At 44.5% G+C, this 21261-nt stretch overlaps 1 protein-coding gene across 2 annotated transcripts in view; it reads left to right on the top strand.

Annotated features, from left to right (window-relative positions):
* HYDIN (HYDIN axonemal central pair apparatus protein) overlaps positions 1 to 21261 on the top strand; it is a 3619565-nt gene that overhangs the window by 490508 nt on the left and 3107796 nt on the right. For both annotated transcript variants that reach the window (XM_078670948.1, XM_078670947.1), the window contains exon 10: positions 7545 to 7644. In XM_078670948.1, the coding sequence (XP_078527074.1) occupies positions 7545 to 7644 (100 nt within the window). The remainder of the gene's footprint in view (positions 1 to 7544; positions 7645 to 21261) is intronic.

The following is a 21261-nucleotide window of genomic DNA, read 5'->3' as shown; positions in this document are numbered from 1 at the left end:
TTTATTTGACTTTTGATCAGTGGCAACAATGTAGTAGTTGACAGTGGTCTGTTGATAGGTGGTAGCAATGATGCATGATATGCTGCCCAAGATATGCTTTCATCAGAAGAAATCATTTCCATTCTCAACACTGACCATCACTCTTTCAAGCCATTTATATTGATTGGTGTTAGCAGCATCAATTAGATCAACTACAGATAGTAATGGAACGTGATCATCTGTATTGTTCATTTTAGCTGGTTCAATATTTGTATACAGTACTGGAAGATTTGAGACCTGTTTTGACTTTGCCATATTAAGATTGATCACCACAATCAATTCCTTCCAGTTCTCGTTCTGGGTGTTGTGTTGGAGTTATTGCTGTTCCATGGAAGGAGTCTTTAGCTGTAATGCAAATTGGGTTGTGATCTATGTTATCAATATTTCCACTGGTGAGTACTTGAAAGTTCAGTTTTTGTGGACTCACAACTTGTTCACTCTCATAGGTGCACAAATGCTATTTGCTAAGTCTGCGATATTTGCAAAATCCCAACATATGAAATGCAATTACCTAGTTTATGGAGCTTGTCTATAAGTTCTTGATTTCTCATTTGACTGTGGATAGAAAGAGCAATGTATATGGACAGAGAAGTTTCTTTGTTGTTGTTATGTTTAGGAACTTCAGAAGAGTCTAGTCAAGTCAAGTCAAATGATCTTTATTCGGAATAAAAAACATCCATAAAAGTACATACAAATTACAATAAAAACAATTAAATACAATAATGACATCTGGAAAACAAATCTGAGAACGGTCAGGCATGATCAAATTTCAATTTCATATCTACACGCAAATTTTGTCCCTTCATATTATAATAAAAACAGCGTTATACACAAGTTAAAAATATGCAGCTAAAAAATTCTCTAAAACGCATAAAAGAAATGCAGTGTGCAATTATTCTGCCTCAATATTTAAAGTGACTCGTGATCTGACAGCAGCTTTAAGAAAGCAGCTCACCCTGAATATAACTTCATCTGATCCCAATAATAGAAAAGACCTCAGGGCTAATTTAAAATTAGTCAATTCATGTTTTCTGCAATAAGGCATTAAATAATGGGCGGAAAGTTTTTTATAAAAACCACAAAAGAACAAGAAATGCATAAGGCTCTGTTTCATATTAGGGTTACATGGACAATTTAGGGTTTCTAGATGTTTATTGTAACCCAGAGGGAAATTTAGTAAGTTTACTATACTCCCATCTCGGAAACGAAACAGTAAACCCCTATTCCACCTACCAAGGTGCAGACGTAAATACCTATATGGTGGGCCAGGATGTTTAATGTGGGGTTCAGAATAGCCCATATATTTTGTAACAGTGCATTTAGTCAAGTTCTTCCTTTCCCGCTCCTCTCTATACAAGTCATATAGTGCCCTAAGAATAATGGTCTTATGGGAACGATTTATTAAACTTGGTGAAGTAAACAGAGAACCCTGCCCTACACTTTCAAGGCAATCTTTTACCGCTTTTAACCATGGTATACAGGATGCCCTGTCGCATTTTAAACAATCTAAAATTATTTCACGGGTCAGGATGGCAGCCGGGTTATTCCATATCCTTAGCCAAAAGAGTGCTGGTCTGGATCTATCAAAGTCCTCTATGTATGGGATGTTTAATTCGTTATGGCACACCCCCCCCAGCACCTTCCTGCAGAACCTATTTTCTTCCATTTGGATATGGGAACAGTTTGTATTACCCCAGACCTCCGCGCCATAGGTGCCAGTTGGCATGCATTGGGTTTGATAGATCTTAACTAGTGGTGTAATTACGTCTGCGTAGTTGGGTTGTCTCAAAGAAATAACACAATTTATGGCTTTACCCAACTTATTCCTAGCATAAGATACATGTGCATGCCACGAACCAGTATTTGAAAATAACAACCCCAAATAGGGGAAAGTACTGGTACTTTTCAAAACATTTGACCCTGATTTAATCTCGGCGATTTTATAATTTTTAGGGCCACAGCTCATGATTAGGGATTTTTTAAAATTAGTTGTCAGGCCTAGATCGGCCATAAAAAGAACAAATCCTGAAATTAGAGTCCGAAGTGCCTTGGGGGTGCGGCCCATCAGGACCGCATCATCAGCGTAGAGAAGGGTAGGTATAGGGACTCCATTCACATGAGGTACATCTTTTGTTAAAATACCCAGAGAGCCGCTTAAATTATTAATATACAAAATAAACAGGAGGGGGGCCAGCACACACCCTTGTCTAACCCCCCTACCAATGCTGATGTCATCAGAAACTTCACCAGATTGATTTATACGCACACATGCTTTTAAATCACGATGTAAAAAAGCTAAAAAATGGACCAAATAATCGTCTAAACCATACTCGAGGAGGGTGGACCATAGGCGGGAACGATTAACAAAATCAAAAGCGGAACTCAAATCCATAAAGCCAAAATATAAAGGGGATTTCTTAGCAGTGTTATATTTTGCCATAATTAGGCTCAGGTTTAAGCATTGTTCCACCGTTCCAACGCTACTACGGAAACCAAGCTGGCTGGGATGTAGGATCTTACTCTCATCTGCCCAAGTTCTGATCCTTTTAAATATAACCCGCCCCAAAACCTTCAAAGTGTTATCAATTAGTGAAATGGGGCGGTAACACCCCGGATCCAGCCTGTCACCCTTCTTAAAAATGGGAACGATTATACTGCAAGACCATGTTTCTGGAATTTGCCCGTTTGTTAAATTATTAAAAACATTGCATAATAGTGGCGCCCAAAAATCGGGCTCACACTTCAACTGGTCAATCGAGAGCCCATCAGGACCGGGTGCTTTATTTCCAGCACTTTCTGATATGGCATCCTCAACCTCAGATACAGAAATATTAAGTGGGTTTAGGGTGGGTAAAGACAAAGGAGGGTTTTCTGGTGTTGCATAGATTTTAGCGAAATGTTCAACCCAGATAGGACCGGTGATGTTACAATTAATTTCCGTTAAATTAGAACCTATAGATCTTATCTCCTTAACTTCCTTCCAAAACCCAGCAGTATCTTTCAATTCGGCTGAGCGTGCCAAGGAACCCCAGTGAGTTTTAAGCAGTTCATTAGATCTAGTACGTAGGGTATATTTGTACTCTGCTCTGAGCAGTCTTATTTGTGGTATATCCCTGGGTTCGGCTTTTAGGGCAGCTCTCAACTTCCTGTTTGCTTTTGAACAAAGGGCATCAAACCATCTAGGTGTTTCCTCAGCTTTACTAGAAGCTGGTCTGGAAATTTCACCTTTTATTACAGAGCAGAGTTCTGAGAATGATGTAATTATTTTAGCCCCATAGTCATCAGAACTCAGACAGCTTTCAATCAGAACTGGTTTTTTTTTAATAGTTTCAGCTAGGATTCCCCTATTGTCCGCGCCCTTCCAGATTACCCTCAATTTATCAGTTGATACCTTTACGTTTTTAGCACCTATTTCATTTCGTAAGCACTTGCCCCTCACAAGTGATAGGTGAATGACAATCGGGTAATGGTCGCTATAAACTTTACACACCACTTCAGCCTTTATTAAAGCATTAGCGACTAGAGGTGAAACGAAAACATAATCGATTGTAGTCCCGCCCCCATGACCAATGAAAGTGGGAAATGGGGCGGCAATGTTTTCCATACCTACATATTCCATACAATTTACAAGGTCTCTAGTTGCGAGAAAATTTGACAGTTCTGTACCTCTTTTACATGGAGGGTTTCTTAAATGTATATGAGCATTAAAGTCCCCTCCTAGGCAGATACCATCAAATTTCCCGTATTTCTGTCCATCTACAATTTCGTCAATAAAATCAAATAAAAGAATAAAATTATGATTAGGTTGGGACAAAAAGTCATTGTTATAGAAATTGATCAGACATAACCTTGTCCTCTGGGTGTAAGATAATGCCATGAGCTAGGACAATTAGTTAAAAGTGTATCAACTTTAACTTCCGCAGTAATTTTTATCCAAATAGATAATCCACCGCTTGGACGACCAAATGGGGGGGCTAAAACAGTCCTATTATGGCAGCTATACCCCTCAAATAACAAATCATCGGTACACCAGGTTTCCTGGAACATTAGTACATCATGACAGTTGACCCAGTCCTTCCAAGAAGTGATATCCATCTTGGCCTTCAAACCGGCAATATTCCAGCTAAGAATTTTTAAAATGTTATCTAGACTCGGACAAGGGCCCTGATCCAATCCTGAAACAAAATTTACTATAGTATGCCCCTGTTGTTCACATGGTGTACCAAGTAAAAGAGTCTTTGGTGTTAACGGAAATGCCTCAGGAAGTATTTCCACTGACTGGCCGATGACAGAACACACAGAAACCGGTTCAGTGGTGATAAAGGGCAGTCAATCCAATGTTTCCAGATCGTTGAATATTTCAAACCTATTGTGTAACGGAAAAACTGGTGGGGGCTGCATCATTTTATATGGGGGACGATAGAAGTAATTTAGCGGTAAGGGAGTCACCTCTGTGGATATACCATGTCGAGCAAAGTTTTTATTCAGCAAAAATTTTGCAGTACCTGGGTTTCTAAAATTAATTACAATACAGTCCCCATTAATGTTTTTAAAAAGAGGACCAACCCAGGTTACTCGCCTTGTAGATAAGATTTCTTTAGATATATCATAACCCACACCCTTATGCTTTGTTAACCAGTCTATACACTTGTTGTGCAATTGGACCCACGATTCTCCTTGTCCTTCCCTAAGGGGTGGAATACCGGCCAGAACTAGAACATAAGGACAAGCCTCAGGTAGAAGATGTAAGGCAGGGCCTTGATGTTTAACAAGCCTAGTGTCCTCACGTGAGATCTTATTATAGCGCTGGCTAGAATTCAAGGGAGCCTTCTGCACTGTACCAGTGGATGTTGCTAAATTACTCTTATTGTTTTTCATTAATGTTCCATTTGCAGCGGTAGAAAGAGCAGAAGATTTAATCGAAGAATCAGAAACACTGATAACGTTACTTGGAAGCAAAAGGGGTTTGGTTAAAGAGTCAGGCGGGTTACTACCTCTTATGCTTTTGCTTTTATTGACCGCAGATGTAGTAGACGGTGTTAGAATAGTAGCAGCCTGTGGTTCCTTAACCATATTATTGCCATGGTCTCCGCCAGTAAGAACTCGAGTGGTGGATTCCAAATCCTTTAGCAGACGTTCTACTCTTATTTTGTCCAAGCTCACAATACCTTTTCTCTTGGCATCATCATTTTTAATTAAGTTTTCCAGTTTGTCAAGTCTTCTAAAAATATTATTAAATTGTTTGTTCATTTGACCTTCAAGCTGTTTAAAAATAGTATCTGCGATGGTCTCAATGAGATTCCCCTCTGATTTAGAATAGTGACTGTTGATGTTGGGGAGATCAGTCTGGGTGGAAATTGACATAGAATTCACATCCTCGTTATTTATAACTACGACATCACCCAGATGAGATTGTTCCTGCACAGATACATTATGTTGAGTCAACTTATGTTTCTTCCCCCTATTCCACATACTTTGTGGTGTTGGTTGGTTTACGCTCCTTAATGGCTGCTTCCTTTTGCTATGTGACAGTTTTACAGGGCCCCTCTTTCTCTTCGCTACGACGTTCTCAGTCGCCTTAATGGTAGCCTCTGTGGATGTTACTAACAGGATAGGGTCAGGGGCTACATCTGAGGCTATGTATGTAACAGTATTTTCATCATCCAGAACGATGGGCACAGTAACAACAGGATGTGATGGTTTAATCACAATAACTTCCGGGATGACATGAGTATTGGCGTTTAAATTATTCGTAGCATTTTGTTTGTTGATATTCATTGGACCCATAGAGAACCTCCTTTCAGTTTCGACAATCTCGTTAAACGCGGTATCTATCAATGTCTCAAAGGATGATATTAATGATACCGAGGTCTCTAAGTCCTGAGTAAGTACATCAGCAGTTGTACTAATAACATTGTGGTCACACATTGTATTAACCAGAAAGGAAACTGACCTTACGGGGGAAGAGTTAGTGGGGTAGCCCGCCCGACCACTTCGACCTCTGAGGGCCACAGAGGGCCCGCCCTTTGCCCGGGCGCTCCCGCGCGCGACTCGCGGGGCGAGAGGGGGTGTCAGGCTTTTACTGGCGCCTCCAGGCGCTCCACACGCGTCACTGGCGCGCCGCCGCCCAAGAGGTTGCTGGGGAGTGTGGTCCGGTAGTGCGACCGCCTCCTGCAGCCTCCCGGCGTGTTGTTTCCTCGGCCGTTTCCCTCACGGCACTGCCCGTTGGCAGAAATCAGGTAAGCTTCACGGTGTTCCCCCACTGGGCTCCCGGGGGGTCAGGCTTTTACTGGCGCCTCCGGGCGCTCCACACGCGTCACTGGCGCGCCGCCGCCCAAGAGGTTGCTGGGGAGTGTGGTCCGGTAGTGCGACCGCCTCCTGCAGCCTCCCGGCGTGTTGTTTCCTCGGCCGTTTCCCTCACGGCACTGCCCGTTGGCAGAAATCAGGTAAGCTTCACGGTGTTCCCCTATTCTTGAATTCTTTTCAGTGTTAAACATCAGTAATTCGGAAATAGACAACGCTATATTGCTAGTGGCCGTTTCACAGGAATACTTCTCCTGTGTCAGATGCATCAAGAATAATTTTAATAAGTAAAAGAAGTGATTGAAGAACTGATCAGTTTCTACAATGATCCCCAAGCATTCCATTTCCTTTTTTAGATTTCTGCACCATGTCACTTCTAACAACGTTTGCTGCATTAGCAATATTTACAGCGTCAGAATCTGATTTGTGCCAGTCAAATCCTAATACGGATCCTACATCATCTTCGAAAGCTAACAAGAAATTTATTTTTTCAATGTATGCCTTCATGCCTCTTGTATTTCTGAGAATCCACTCTTTTAGTTGTGTCGAGTTAACCTTACCTGCAGTTGAATTGAGCTTTTTTAATCTGCTTGTGTAAAGGTTTACTAAGTCACAGTGTTTGAAAATTGTTTTAACCAAAATCTCCTAATCACGAATCTTTAAGATAAGATGCAGTCTCGGCTAGAACTAAGCTATTCGTTCTACTGAGGTCTGACCAGGCGATTTGTTTTTATTCTTTGGTACACTCAAGGTGGTGCCTGTATAGGTGATGTGGACATCACTTCTGGCGCAGCCTACCCCACGCGGAGCAGACCAACGCCACCTGTGGCTGCGCAAAGGTACTGCTCACAAAAAATCTAGATTCAGTAGGGCACCTGGGTAAATTCAAAGGTAAGGGATCTGCAACTAGATATCGTCTCTACCTGATAAGGCGTTACCAAAGGTAAGTAACTTGTTCAGCTAAATAATTTGTATGCACCTGGTAAAAGCTTCCTCAGAATAACTGTATATTACCAATGATCACCTGTGACAATATTGACAGTCTGGTTCTTGGTTAAAAAGAGTAAAATACTCAATGCACTTTTAGGACTTTGAATCTGTCACAGTGTAGCATTGAGGTAATTTTTGAAATAAGATCTTGCACAAATGCATTTGTCAAAATATAAAAAAAGATACATATTTCTTTCTTGTTTTATTTTTAGGAAGGAGATGTTTGGCCTAATTCATCAGTGGATGTAAATGTTATTTTTAAACCTCAAGAGGCCAAGGTGTACCAATGTACTATTTACTGCGATATCACAGGTGAAGTACCCAGAAGACAAATGAGACATTGTTTAAATTCAAATTCAAGATTGCTTTATTCGATTCAGTAATTCAAAATCATAAAAGCATACATATTAAAATCACATATTACAAAGTACATCCTGTTAAAACCAGTCCAATTCAAGGCTGTTAATTTTGCCTGTAAAAAGTTCAGTATTACACATCAAATAGTTTACACTCAGCTCATAGTGTTGCGAAACTTTACCACAAGTTTTTAAAACCAATGCACTACATGAATAACATGATCGTCTTCTAACCGTTGCAATTTAAGAAAGGCTGACTTACAGGATCGAATCCCCCATGCCTTTAGAATAGGTAGTAAGTACCCCCTGCGAGGTGCCTGGTAAAAAATACAAAATAACACACAATGTATGTTAGATTGATAAGAAATATTGTCGCAAGGACATACAAGCTTTAGCATGGACCAATTGTTACGATCAGGGAATGTAACCAGTCGGAAAAAAGTATCTAGCCTAAAACGGGTAAGCAGCATTCGGGCATAAGGGCTAGTTTCTGGGGTGACCCAGACCTTGTGCCAAAGGAGCATCGGGGAAATCCTGATGGTATCTGTAATGTAAGAAAGACCTGCTTCTATGTGCAACATATACGTGGATGTGGTTTTAGGCACCCCCAGTAGATAGGTAAGGAAGTGATTTTCACACCTTTGCATCGCCTGTGCTTTTTCGATGCCCCATAAGCCAGCACCATAAGTGGCAGTGGAAACACACTTGGCTTTGTAGATATGAATTAATTCTTTGGCTGGCTTCCCCCCTAGTTTACTAGCGAAGTTTCTCAAAGCGCCAACAGAGCGTAAGAAAGCTAAATGCCTTGCATTAACCGCTGGTTGCCAAGAGCTTCTCCTATCGAAATTCACCCCTAAGTAAGAGAATCTATCTGTAGATTCGATTCTCTTATCCTCTCTGTAGATTGTACAGGGAATCCTTTTACTGCCATTTCCGCAGACCATTGTGTAGGTTTTGGATATATTTATTCTTAGACCACGGAGCTTCATATAGATGTTTTGTCTACGGTTCTCTGAAGCCCTAGTCTGGTCCTTGACATTAATGCTGCGTCGTCGGCATATAGTAGTAGTGGGATGGGGGTCCCTTTGATTGTGGGGTAGTCGTGCTGGAAATCCCTAAGATATGATCCAATAGAATTAATATATAAGGTGAATAGCAGGGGTGCCAAAATGCACCCCTGCCTGACACCCCTTTCTATGGGGAATTTATCTGAGCACTCGCCCCTGCGGCCAAACCTCACCCTTGCACCTGCGTCTCTGTAAAGTTCCTTGATGTATGTTATGATTTGACTGTCGATCCCCATGTCGCTGAGTGTCGACCATAGGAATTCGTGATCAACGCAGTCAAAAGCCGAATTTAAGTCTATAAAAGAAATAAAAAAGTGACCGCTCTTTGCCTGAGTGTATTTTGCGATAAGGAGAGCCAGATCTATACATTGTTCCGTGGTTACCCCAGAATTGGATCTTTCATAGATTCCCATGCTTTGTATCATTCTCCATCGTCGGAATGGGAGTCTCTGTAACAAAAATACCATAGTTGTAGGTACAAAAGACCAAGGAAAAAGGCCTAGGCCTCATTCTCTTTTGTAGCATATCACCCTCTTTGTGTAAAAGAGACCAAACTTAGGCCTCAGCCAATCAGAAGTGCCTCACCCCTTAGAACCTTCCTGAAGGAACCTCAGTGCCTCAGATTTTCTACCGCACGTTGTGCTTAGGGAGTCTCCTTTGAGCTCTGCTCAACTTCTACTCTTCAAAGGATTTACTTCAGGATTTTTTCTTCAGAATCTTCCAGATTCACTTCAGGATCGTTGGCTGCCTTCCAGGATGTCCGAAATGGAGAAGAAAAAAGCCCTTTTCAAACCTTGTTCCACCTGTGGCAAGAAAGGCTTTTTGTGGAGGATAAGCACAAAGACTGCATTTATTGCCTCTATCCTGACCACCAGGCTGCGGACTGTAAGATCTGTCGCACCTTTTCGACCAAGACCCTCCGGGACCGTGAGGGTAGACTCTTGACATGGCTCCACAAGCTGAAATCCAGAAAGGACACTGTCTCTAGTGACAGTGAGGATGCAGCGTCGATGTCTTCTTCATGAAGGTCAGTAAAGAGGGGTAGGGGTTCCCCTTCTCCTTCTATGGAAAGATCTTCCAAGGCCTCAAAAAAGACCCTCAGTGAGTCTGAGAGCCCAGGTCCCAGCAAATCTCCTCACCGAGGTGTAAAGGAGAGGGTAGGACCTGCAACGCCTTCTAAAGGTGAGAAGACTGTCACAGCCTTCAAAAAACCTTCATCCCAGTCTGCTGAGAGGAGTTCCAAGTCCTCGACGGCGAAGACGTCGACGGTGGGAGTTCCGTCGACGAAAAAATCAAAATCGGGATTGATGTCGTCGACGATCCCGTCAACGGGGGTTTCGTCGACGAAGGTACCGTCGACGGCGGTTTCTTCACCGTCGACGGAGCATTTACAGTTGACGACGAAGACGCCGACGACGGAGGCGCCGACAACGAAGGCGCCGAAGGCGAAGGCGCCGTTGACGAAGGTGCTGTCGACGAAGGTGCTGTCGACGAAGGTGCTGTCGACGAAGGTGCTGTCGACGAAGGTGCCGACGACGAAGGTGCCGACGACGAAGGTGCCGACGACGAAGGTGCCGACGACGAAGGTGCCGACGACAACAGTTACACTCTCGCCAACGATGATGGGGCCGCCGACGACGACGGTCTCGTCGACGAGGGCGTCGACGACGACGACTTTGACAATGACGACGGCTGGCATGACGACAGTTTCATCGTCGATGACTTCGACGACCCCGATCTCGTCGACGCGTATACAACCGTCGACGACAGAACCGTCGACGATACTGTCCTCTGAAAAAAGGATTACCATTTCAGTGACACGAATCACGCCAGAGATTATTTCTCCGAGGAGTGTGTCTCCCCTACTGCCAACCATGCTTTTTCAAGAAGGGGAGTCAGAGGAGGATGACCAGGACTCGTACAGCTATACCGATAGTCCCTCCCAACTTCTTGTCAAATGCCAGGACACTGACTCTGAGGGCGAATACGGCCACGAGGAAGTTGGTCATCATCAGTCGGCCCAGTTGCAACACCATTCTGAGCAAGAAATGATTACAGTGCCATCTTCTTTTCTCCAAGATCTGCATAAGACGCTGCAGGACTATAAATCTAAGGCGAGTAGGCCTGTTCCGGTTCCGTCAACGCCTGCTACACCTGCAGGGCTTTCAGCCTCATTAGTGACGCCTACTTTTCCGGCTCCAGTTTCCCCTCGGCCTCAAATGTCCTTCCATCAGGATTCCTCCGGGTTACAACAGGCCCATGATGATTCCTCGGATGAGGATCAGCAGTCGGATCATGGCTCTATTCCGAATACTGAATATGATGAATATATTATTCCAGATCCCTCATCGCCAGTCCCGGATCCAGCGGATTCCCCGCCAGCGGACATTGGGGGCTTCCATCAGCTGATGGAGAGAGCTGCTGCAAGATTCAAATTAGCCATGCCTAAGGTTACTACAGATTGTTTCTTATATGATTTCAAGGAACCTTTTAGGAAATCAACGAGGTCCATTCCTATTGTGGATCATTTGTGGAAGGAGGGCCTAAAGGCCATGAAGAACCCGGCGACGGTGGTCCCTGTGCTACCGCGTCTGGATAAAAAATACAAGGCACCCGATGATGGACCGGCAGCCTTAACGGGTCATCCAAGACCAGACTCTGTGATCTCGCAGGCAGCGCAGAGGAAATCCCGTAACCCCTCTGCTCCCTTAACAACTCCTCCGGACAAGGAAGGGCGGAGGTTGGATAATGTGGGGAAGAGATTCTCGTCAATGGCAAGTTTGCTGGTGCGAGCGGCTAATGCCCTAGCGATCTTGGGCAGGTACGACCGCCAGCTTTGGTGTGATGTCGCCCCATACCTTGACCAGCTGCCTCGGGAGTCTACGGCTGAGGCAAAGAAGATCTTGCAGGAGGAAGAAGCAACGTCAATGGAAATCATTGACTGTGCAATGGATATTGCGACGACGGCGTTCCGTTCATTGGCTGGGGCGGCAGTCCTGCGTCGCCAAGGATGGCTAAAAGCTACTTGGTTTCGGCCTGAGATCCAAAACAAGGTCCTTGATCTTCCCTTTGATGGTGAGGCATTATTTGGCAAACTCATTGCCGACACTCTGCAAGAAATAAAAAAGGACACGGAGACTGCCAGGTCCTTGGGGACCCTTCAATACCGAAAGTCTCCTTCTAAGGGATCCAGAGGTAGAGGTGGTAACTACAAAGGATCCTATCAACAACAACGCTATTCCGCCACGGGCTCAGGTTCCCAGTAATACCGTCAGCCTTATCAGCAGCGGCAAGGCCAGTCTACCAACTACTCCAGGCCTTACAATAAGGGAAAACAGGCTGGACGAGGACGAGATTCGTCCAAGCGCCAATAGCGGCCTCCTGGCTCTTCCTACTGGACCCTCCTTCAAGAGATCATCAGTTGGAGGCAGGGTCATCAAATACCTTCACAACTGGTCCAGGATAACATCGGACCGTTGGGTGCACAACATCATTCGGAAAGGGCATACCTTGGAATTCACGCAAGTCCCTCCACCCAAGCCCCCGGCAGCCATTCCATCAAAACACCAGCGTCTCCTGTGGCTCGAGGTCCAACAGTTGCTCCGGAAGGGAGCGATAGAGCCGGTCCCCTCAAATCAAAGGGGGCAAGGATTTTATTCCAGGTTCTTCCTGGTGAGGAAGACGCTAGAGAAGTGGCGCCCCATTTTAGACCTCAGGGAGCTAAACACCTATCTCATCTCCCTGTCCTTCCGGATGGTCTCCCTCCAGGACATCTTGAAGCTTGTCAGCCCGGGGGATTTCATGGCCACGCTCGATATCGAGGATGCGTATTTCCACGTTCCGATTCACCCAGCACACAGAAGGTTTCTGCGATTTACAGTAGCCAAGAGCCATTTTCAGTTCAGGGTTTTACCCTTTGGACTCCACTCAGCCCCAAGAATTTTCACAAAGGTGCTGGCTCCAGTAGCGGCTTTCCTGCGAAGGAACCATTTTCAGGTCTTCCCCTACCTGGACGACTGATTACTGAAAGCTCCGTCCAGGGAGGCAGCACTGGAGGCTGTTCAAGCTTGTACCAATTTGTTTCAGAATCTGGGACTCACTCTGAACAACGAGAAGTCTTCCCTGGTCCCGTCCAGAAAGGCTCGCTTCCTTGGAGCCATCTTGTATTCAGAGCTCTCATGAGCCTTCCCTACTCCGGAAAGGAGAGAGAAATTACAGACGTTGGCCCAAGACTTACAAACAAAAAAGTGTCTTTCAGTACGCCGCTACAAGTCTCTTCTGGGAGTAATTTCATTGTGTATTCCACTAATTCCCCATTGCAGACTAAGGATGCGTCCTCTGCAGGAACAACTAGACAACCAGTGGAAGCAGGTCCACGGTTCCTTCGAGGACAGAGTGACGGTCACTCCAAGGATGAAGGAAGCGGCCTTGTGGTGGACAGATCAAGACAACTTGTCCCAAGGTCTACCCTTCGTAAGCGACCCGTCTCCACAAGTGGTAACAACGGACGTGTCATTGGAGGTTTGGGGGGCAGTGATGCAAGACCTGCTTGTCAGCGGTCATTGGTCGCCCCAGGAGAAACGCCTCCACATCAACCTGTTAGAGCTCAGGGCGATACGACTGGCTCTGCAAGCTTTTCTTCCTCGCCTGGAAGGTTCACAAGTACTTATCAGGACGGACAACACCACGGCCATGCACTATGTGAACAAGGAAGGAGGAACCAGATCTCGTCCATTGTCACAAGAAGCTCAACAGATCTGGGAATGGGCAATCCTTCAGAGGATATCGCTGAAGGCAGAACACTTGCCAGGCGTCCTAAACGAAAACGCCGACAGACTGAGCAGGTCATCCTCAGTCAGTCACAAATGGGAATTGAATCAGAGAGTTTTGGAGGAGGTCTTCAGCCAGTGGGGCAGACCGGAGATCGATCTTTTTGCCACTCCGACCAACACGAAATGTCGGTCTTATGCAAGCAGGCTTCCCCATCGAGGTTCTCTGGAGAGTGTGCTTTTGATAGCATGGTCGAGGACATTTGTCTACGCTTTTCCTCCCATACCTCTGATCCCACGGCTCCTCAGGAAGATCAAGGTGGAGCTGTGCAGGATGATCCTGATAGCCCCGGCTAGGCCGAGGCAGTTCTGGTTCACGGAACTCCATCTGCTGTCGATAGCCCCTCCTCTTCCGTTAGAGGTTCTGCCAGATCTCCTCACGATGTCTGAAGGACAAGTTTGGCACCCAGATCCGCAGTCATTACACCTGACTGCATGGCTCCTGAGCAGCGAGAGTTTATGAACCTACCCATATCAAGTGAGATTAAGGAGGTCCTTTCTCAGACAAGAGCTCCTTCTACAAACAGGACTTACCGTCTTAAGTGGAAGAGATTTTGTTGCTGGTGCAAGAAAGAACGCATTGATCCTTTCGCTTCCAAGCCTCATCAGATCCTTCCTTATCTGCTGTCCTTGGCTAAGTCCGGACTAGCCCATTCATCGATTAAGGTCCATTTGGAGGCAATATCAAGGTTCAGGCGGACTGGGTCTGGGCCCTCCTTGTGGTCTTCCAGAATTGTCAAGCAATTTCTAAAGGGCTTGTTCAGAGTCTATCCACCAGTGAGACCGCCTCCTCCGACATGGCATCTGAATCTAGTCCTTTCTCAACTCATGAAGGGCCCGTTTGAACCAATCCATCGTTCTGATATGAAATACCTTTCATGGAAATTGGCTATCCTCGCCGCTCTCACGTCGGCTAGGCGTGTTGGAGAATTGCAGGCCTTGACTATCCAAGAACCTTTCCTTCAATTCAAGAGAAACACTGTCATCATGAGAATTAATCCGAGGTTTATGCCTAAAGTTCCCTCGGACTTCCACTTTAATGAGCCGGTCATTCTAAAGGCGTTCTTCCCTCAACCGGCTTCACCAGCAGAGAGAGCATTGCATTCGCTAAATGTGCAACGGTGCTTGAAATTCTACTTGGAGCGCACTAAGGGTTTTCGAAAAACCTCACAGTTGTTTGTTGCTTTTGGGGGTCCAAACAAGGGCCTTCCACTATCCAAACAAAGTGTTTCAAGATGGATCACGAGTGCCATTCTGCATTGTCACGCTGCTGCAGGGAAACCTCTGACTGGAAAGATTCGAGCACATTCCACGAGATCTGTGGCTTCTTCAACAGCCCTCTTCGCGGGGGTGCAGATCAAGGACATTTGCAGCGCTGCTACCTGGAGCAGCGTTCACACCTTTACCAGACATTACTGCTTGGAGTCCTTACAACAAGATGATGCGGCAGTAGGACAGGCTGTCCTGAGGAACCTCTTCCAATGATTGGTGAGCTTTCCTTTCTTTCCCACCTTCCGTCTTTCACATTTTGTATCTTTATGTCATGTTGCCTATTGCTATACTGTGATGATGCAAAATGTGGTTTTATTGCTAACTGCTTGCTACTCTGATACAAAGCATGGGAATCTATGAAAGTTCCAATACTGGGGTGAGAAAACAAGTTACTTACCTGTAACTTTGGTTCCCCAGTATTGGTAACTTTCATAGATTCCCATGCGCCCACCCACCTCCCCGAGGAAAGCTCAGCCTACAACAGATATGGTGTCTAAGTACACAACGGCTACGAAAATCTGAGGCACTGAGGTTCCTTCAGGAAGGTTCTAAGGGGTGAGGCACTTCTGATTGGCTGAGGCCTAAGTTTGGTCTCTTTTACACAAAGAGGGTGATATGCTACAAAAGAGAATGAGGCCTGGGCCTTTTTCCTTGGTCTTTTGTACCTACAACTATGGTATTTTTGTTACCGAGACTCCCATTCCGACGACGGGGAATGATACAAAGCATGGGAATCTTTGAAAGTTACCAATACTGGGGAACCAAAGTTACAGGTAAGTAACTTGTTTTCTTCCCTTTCCTGGGCTGAAGCCGTATTGCAAGTTGGAGAAAATTTGTTTTTCCTCCCCCCAGGTTTGTATCCTATTTAAAATGATTCGACCTGCCACCTTTGCCAATGCATCCAACAATGAAATTGGCCGATAGCAGGTGGGGGCGTTCCTATTACCCTTTTTATAAATAGGTATAACTATTGCGTCCGACCAGGTAGATATAAAACTGTGTTGGTTTGCTTTATTTAGGACATTGGTAATCATTGGGGCCCATAGATCCATCTCAGCCTTATAGGCATCTATTGGCACGCCGTCCGGGCCTGGTGCCTTGCCCGACGCACTGTCCTTTATGCCTTTGATGACTTCCTGGCAGCTAAAAGTTAAGGTTAGTGGAAAAGAGCTGGGGTGATTACCCTCCAAGGGGTTGTTTACCGCATCAATTGGGGCAGTACCGTTATTACAGGAGATGGATGTGCCATACAATTTTTTAAAATGGGCAACCCAGAGATCACCTGTAATTGCAATATCAATGAGGTCAGCCTCTTTAGTTTGTAGGAAGGGGTCATTTACCACCTTCCAAAAGGCCGTATTGTCTTTATTAGATGAAGCATCTATCAGAGCGGCCCATACCTTCTTTTTCAGGGTGGCTATTCTCATTTTTATTGTGCTTTTATAAGCTTTTCTTGCTGAACGGATTGAATCAGGGTTTTTTGGGGTGGTCTGCAGCACCTTTTTGAGATGTGCTAAAGCTTTCGTACACTGACTATCAAACCACCTGTGGGGATTTAAGGCCCCGTTACGATGTTTTCTTGTCATAAGTGATTTGACCGTAGCTTCTATTTTAGAAAAAGAGTTCATGACTCTTTCTGGCGCCTCTTCTTGTGTTAGGCAAATCGTTATGTCCTCGGTGTGTAGAGCGACTAATTGTTTCAGGAAGCCCATGGGCTCCACCTTCTCCCATTTAATTATATAACCATTTTTGAGGCTAATCTTAACTCTGGGGTGTATAACGTATTGACCACTGTCCTACCCGTCAATTTTTTGATTTTGATACTAAAGACTATGGGGTAGTGATCAGAATGGGGAGCCTGACCCGTTTCCCAGGTTGCTACAAGCCCAGCATGTGATGCAGAGATTAATGTAAAATCAATTGTAGAGTCGCACGCCCTCCCGTTAAAGGTAGGTTGGACACCTGATCAACACAGCTGAGTGCAGCCCAAAATCCCTGAGCTCCAACAATCCACAAGCCTCAGTCTCCCAAGTAGCTAGGACAACAGGCACACGCCACCATGCCATGATAATTATTCCAGTGGTTTGGGCGCTCTGTATTTCTCACAATTGTCTGATGTTAATTGTTCTTTTGAGATGTTATTAAAAGTCATTTTCGACTGAAGCTTTTCATGCCAAGAATACAAATCGGTTATTAAACCATTACCAATTAATTGTTAAAAAAAGTTATAAAAATGAATACTTAAAGTGATAGCAAAGCATCATTTATGTTTCAGGTGTGTATCTGGCTTTGCAGAGAAGCTAGAAGGAAGCTAGAATGCTGTTACTTCTATCCAAAGGGTGCCAGTCTTGTCAATGGCTACCAAGACTTGCTATTCGCTTCCTGGCTTCCCTTTGGAGTCCTGCTGTCCTTCTAGAAACCTCCAAGTAGGGCCGAATTGGTCAATCCGCCATGCTAGAATTTCCCCAAAGGCATAAGGCTAAGGATTTGATTTCAGAACAGAATGAGCTGTCATGGTCCACCATCATGCAGTGAAGGGCTGGTTTGAACCTTTTTGCTAAGGCTGATTTTGATTTCCAGTTCATCCCTGCCACCAGTCCCAGGTCTCTTGTTATTATTGCCAAAGGTAACTGATATATCTCCGGTACAGTAAGACCTGTCTGAGATACTCCTCAAGTTATAACACTGGAATCAAAGGTATGCTTCACAGAAGAATATCCATATTTTTGTCCCAAATGCAAACTAGTTGTTGTTACTCATTCATCTTGCACCACTTATCAAGCTACTGCCCCATCACGGGCAAGACTGTGTCCGTAGACCCCTACTTGAACCCCTGGGAGTCCCACCATATATCCTATATAATATCGCACTAATGCAATCCATGTTCCATAACCCTAAGAGGATTCGATGTACAACTGACCTCATTTACTCAATGTGTCTACTTTCCATCTTCAGTTCAAGATGGCCTCTAGTCTGCTGCAGCCTTTAACTCCACTATGTATATGTTCCAGACCACTTCTCCTGACTCTCCCCTCTCCATGCATCAGCCTCTACGGCTCTCAACTTCCTCAAGTTCTTGAGCTATACTCCCACCTCCAGTGCCCAATCTGATTTCCAGGACATAGCTATGTGGCGCTTAAACAGGACCAGTGCCACATCTTTGAATCTGCTGAGGGATATTGTCTTTAGTCCTGATGTGAGGCCCAATAAACATATTAAAAGGTCCAATTTCACCATTCTTCACATTATTTCTATCAATGTTTCCAGCGCCTTCCCCCAGAACTGCCGTATAAGCAGGCCCCTCGCCATCATATGAAAAAAATCTGCATCTGCCTTGTGATAGCGGAGACAATTGAAACTAGCTCCCTGAAATGTGTTCTGCATTCAAGGGTACGGTATGTCTGATACTGGCAGTTAAAATAGGTATATTTCAGTCTAGGTTTCCTGGAGATCTTCTGTACAAACTTGGACAGATAACCTTGACTTATCTGTTATGTCTTTACCTAGGCTAAGTTACCTATTTATCCCTCACCTGCTGCTGACCGATCCATTGTAGGGAAAGTAAGGAAGAATCCAGTACTCTCACTGCCCTCTTCTCCCCACCATGCGTGAGCATCAATTGTGGTGTAGGTGACGCAACCGTATCGGTAAGCCACAACTAATGCAGCAAGTGTACCAATGCACTGTCCATGAGGAATTGTCCTGGGCCCAAGCCGTACGTGTCTTGCAAGTCATGCATTGTGTGTAAAGTCACTTGGACATAAAGGTCGCCCTGCTTCAATATCAAAGCATCCACCCAAAGTCTGTAGTCATGCATATCAAGATTTGACCTAGCAAAAACTATGGGTGACAATGGCCAGCCTGTTTGGTGCTTCTGTTTATCGCCAACTGCTCTGATTCTTTTTTTTATCTGTTTAATGAGCATTTTCAATTTTTACAACATGCATATATCACAGTCACGAATGGTTCAACGTTAGCACCATGTTGAGATACAGTTCTTCCAAAAAAAGAGGTCATCAAGTGGCATAATCATATGGATGGAAGACAATGTGATAATCAAAGGAGAAAAGGAGATTGCAGTGTCTGGTCCTGCTATCTTTAATCAGTAAGAAGATTCGGTTTAAACCAAACAATGATGAAAAACAGCAAAACCAGAACATTTGAACATGCCTGAACACTTGCTTATTGTAAACCTATGTCCATCTTCAATGCAACATCACTTAGGACAATAGGCATTATGATGAAAGAAGCAGTATGTGTGGTGTAGACTGCACGCCTTGCAAGAGACCGGCGTCTGGAGAGCCCACAGCCTCCTAGGGGTCAGTGCTCCCCTGGGGGATTTGGTTGTGTGTGGCTGGGTGGACTGGAGTGCAAACAGAATAGTGTCCCAACTGAATGCAAGAGGGTACTTACACAATCCCCTCGATTCTCCTGTGTGCAGTGCAACGCTCTCCACCTGGACCCATATTTTCATGGATAGTTCTCATACCATGACAGTGGGGGGATGGGGAGTTTGCGATTTCCACTCCCAAGTAATTAGACGTTTGGCCGGTAGGAGCCCCAAGTCAATGAAGCAGGTGGTGCCCCTGTGTTTTTTATGGAAGTTTAGGTCTATTCCCAGCAGCACTAGGACATGTATGAGAGATTGCACTCAAGTATATCTAAGGCTTTTTCCTATGGCAATAGATATCACCAGATGGTAGGATTTCTCTGTCTGTGCTTTATCTATCAGGCCGAACAGGCGAAGGAGATTTAGGAAGGTATTTCTTCCGGGCGCAAAACCATTCTAATCAAGGTGCACTATGAAAGGTAACACCCGGCAATAGCTTGTTAACAAGAGCCTTCCCCAAGATTTTATAATCCAGGTTGAGAAGGAACAATGGGCAGTGAGAAGGAACAATGGGCAGTATCTCATCTCCAGCAGGTCCTTGCCTGGTTTTGGGAGGACAGCCATTAAAGCCCAATTCATTGAGGTTGGTAAATGTCCCATATGATTAGTAGTTTAATCAAACTTGAGGACCTTATAGGCCAGCAAAGGCCTGTAAGCAGAGGTCAAAGTGGGTTGGATCAGTTGGACACGACATGGCTATACTTTTTTGATTTAATGAAAATCAGTTGCCTACTTTTTGTAAATAGACAACAGTTAATTCTGTGTAAATGTTTCAGCTGAAGTGTCATTCAGTGAGTCTCTTGTGCTATGAAACCGAAGCCGGGCAGACAGCTAAACAAGCTTTCCTGCCAGGGTGTCTGCTTGCCTGAAAGAAATGCAAATGTGCCCGATAAGTTAATTCTGCAATGTAAAGGATGCTTGAGAGCTGGTACTGGCTTTAATTGATCAAATCACTTGAAGCTTTGTGATGATAAAGATGTATTCTTTTTGAGTGGTAGTGCAAAGAGTTAACAGAGCTGTGAAGTGTGTGCTTTTAATTGTAATTGTATTTATATAGCTCTTACCACCCCTGACGAGGTGTTGAAGGGACAGTTATGAAAGAAAATTGCATTACATGCAGTCTGGGTATTGCTAAAATCTGTATTTTGGAAACACCAGTTTATCTTAAACCTTTTTGCACATTTTGTAGCAGTCTCTTATACTGTGTGTAATGCAAGTTTAAAATAATGATTCACATTTTCACAGTGCTTTCTGTCACAGGCTGTGACCTCATAGCACTAAAAATACACATGTCACTATTCTCCCCTGCACCAACAACAATTTAATTCTATGGCTGTTTGGTTGCCCACAGACCTCTGCAGTGCATTAACTAATAGAGATTTTGTAATGTACTATAATGCATTTCCCACTGAGTAACATCTTTTTTTTTATTTTTCATTCTAGCTGCTTGTTATTTTATATGTACCTACCTAAGTTTCAAAGACAAAAAACGTAGAGAATGTTTTTGCCACACATTTAATGCTGCCCCCATTGCATACACTATTACAATTCCTATACTTTTTTAATGCACTTCGACCGCTGCCTGTAAGCGATGGAAAACTCTTGCAATAGGCTGCCAATCCGAGATATACTTTTTCGTGTCATCTGGTCAATCGCTTCCCTAATTTCATCAATGGTCAGATGTTCTTTCAAAGTTTGCCTTAGTACGGGATTGAGTCAGATAGACTCCCTATCTGACACGTCGTCAGCAGCCTGACTTATCCCCCTCAGCATTTTGCTTTTTCATATGCTACCTGTAGTCGACCTTCTCCCAATCGGCCCAACAAGTTCCTGTGTTTCTTTCCTAAGCCCTGTATGATGTGGGTGCCCCTCTGTGTCTGACTGATTTCTTTATGCCCGATTGTTTCTTCCATGACCGTGATTTCCGCAACCAACCCCTTCTTGACCCCAAATGTGATCTTTATACATAACCCCCTAATCACCAGTTTGAAGAAACACCCTCTCAGCAAACCCAT

The sequence above is a fragment of the Lissotriton helveticus genome, chromosome 12 (assembly GCF_964261635.1).
Source record: "Lissotriton helveticus chromosome 12, aLisHel1.1, whole genome shotgun sequence".
In the NCBI taxonomy this organism is placed as follows: domain Eukaryota; kingdom Metazoa; phylum Chordata; class Amphibia; order Caudata; family Salamandridae; genus Lissotriton; species Lissotriton helveticus.
The sequence above is the reverse complement of the archived record's forward strand: the minus strand, read 5'-3'. Positions and strand labels throughout refer to the sequence as shown.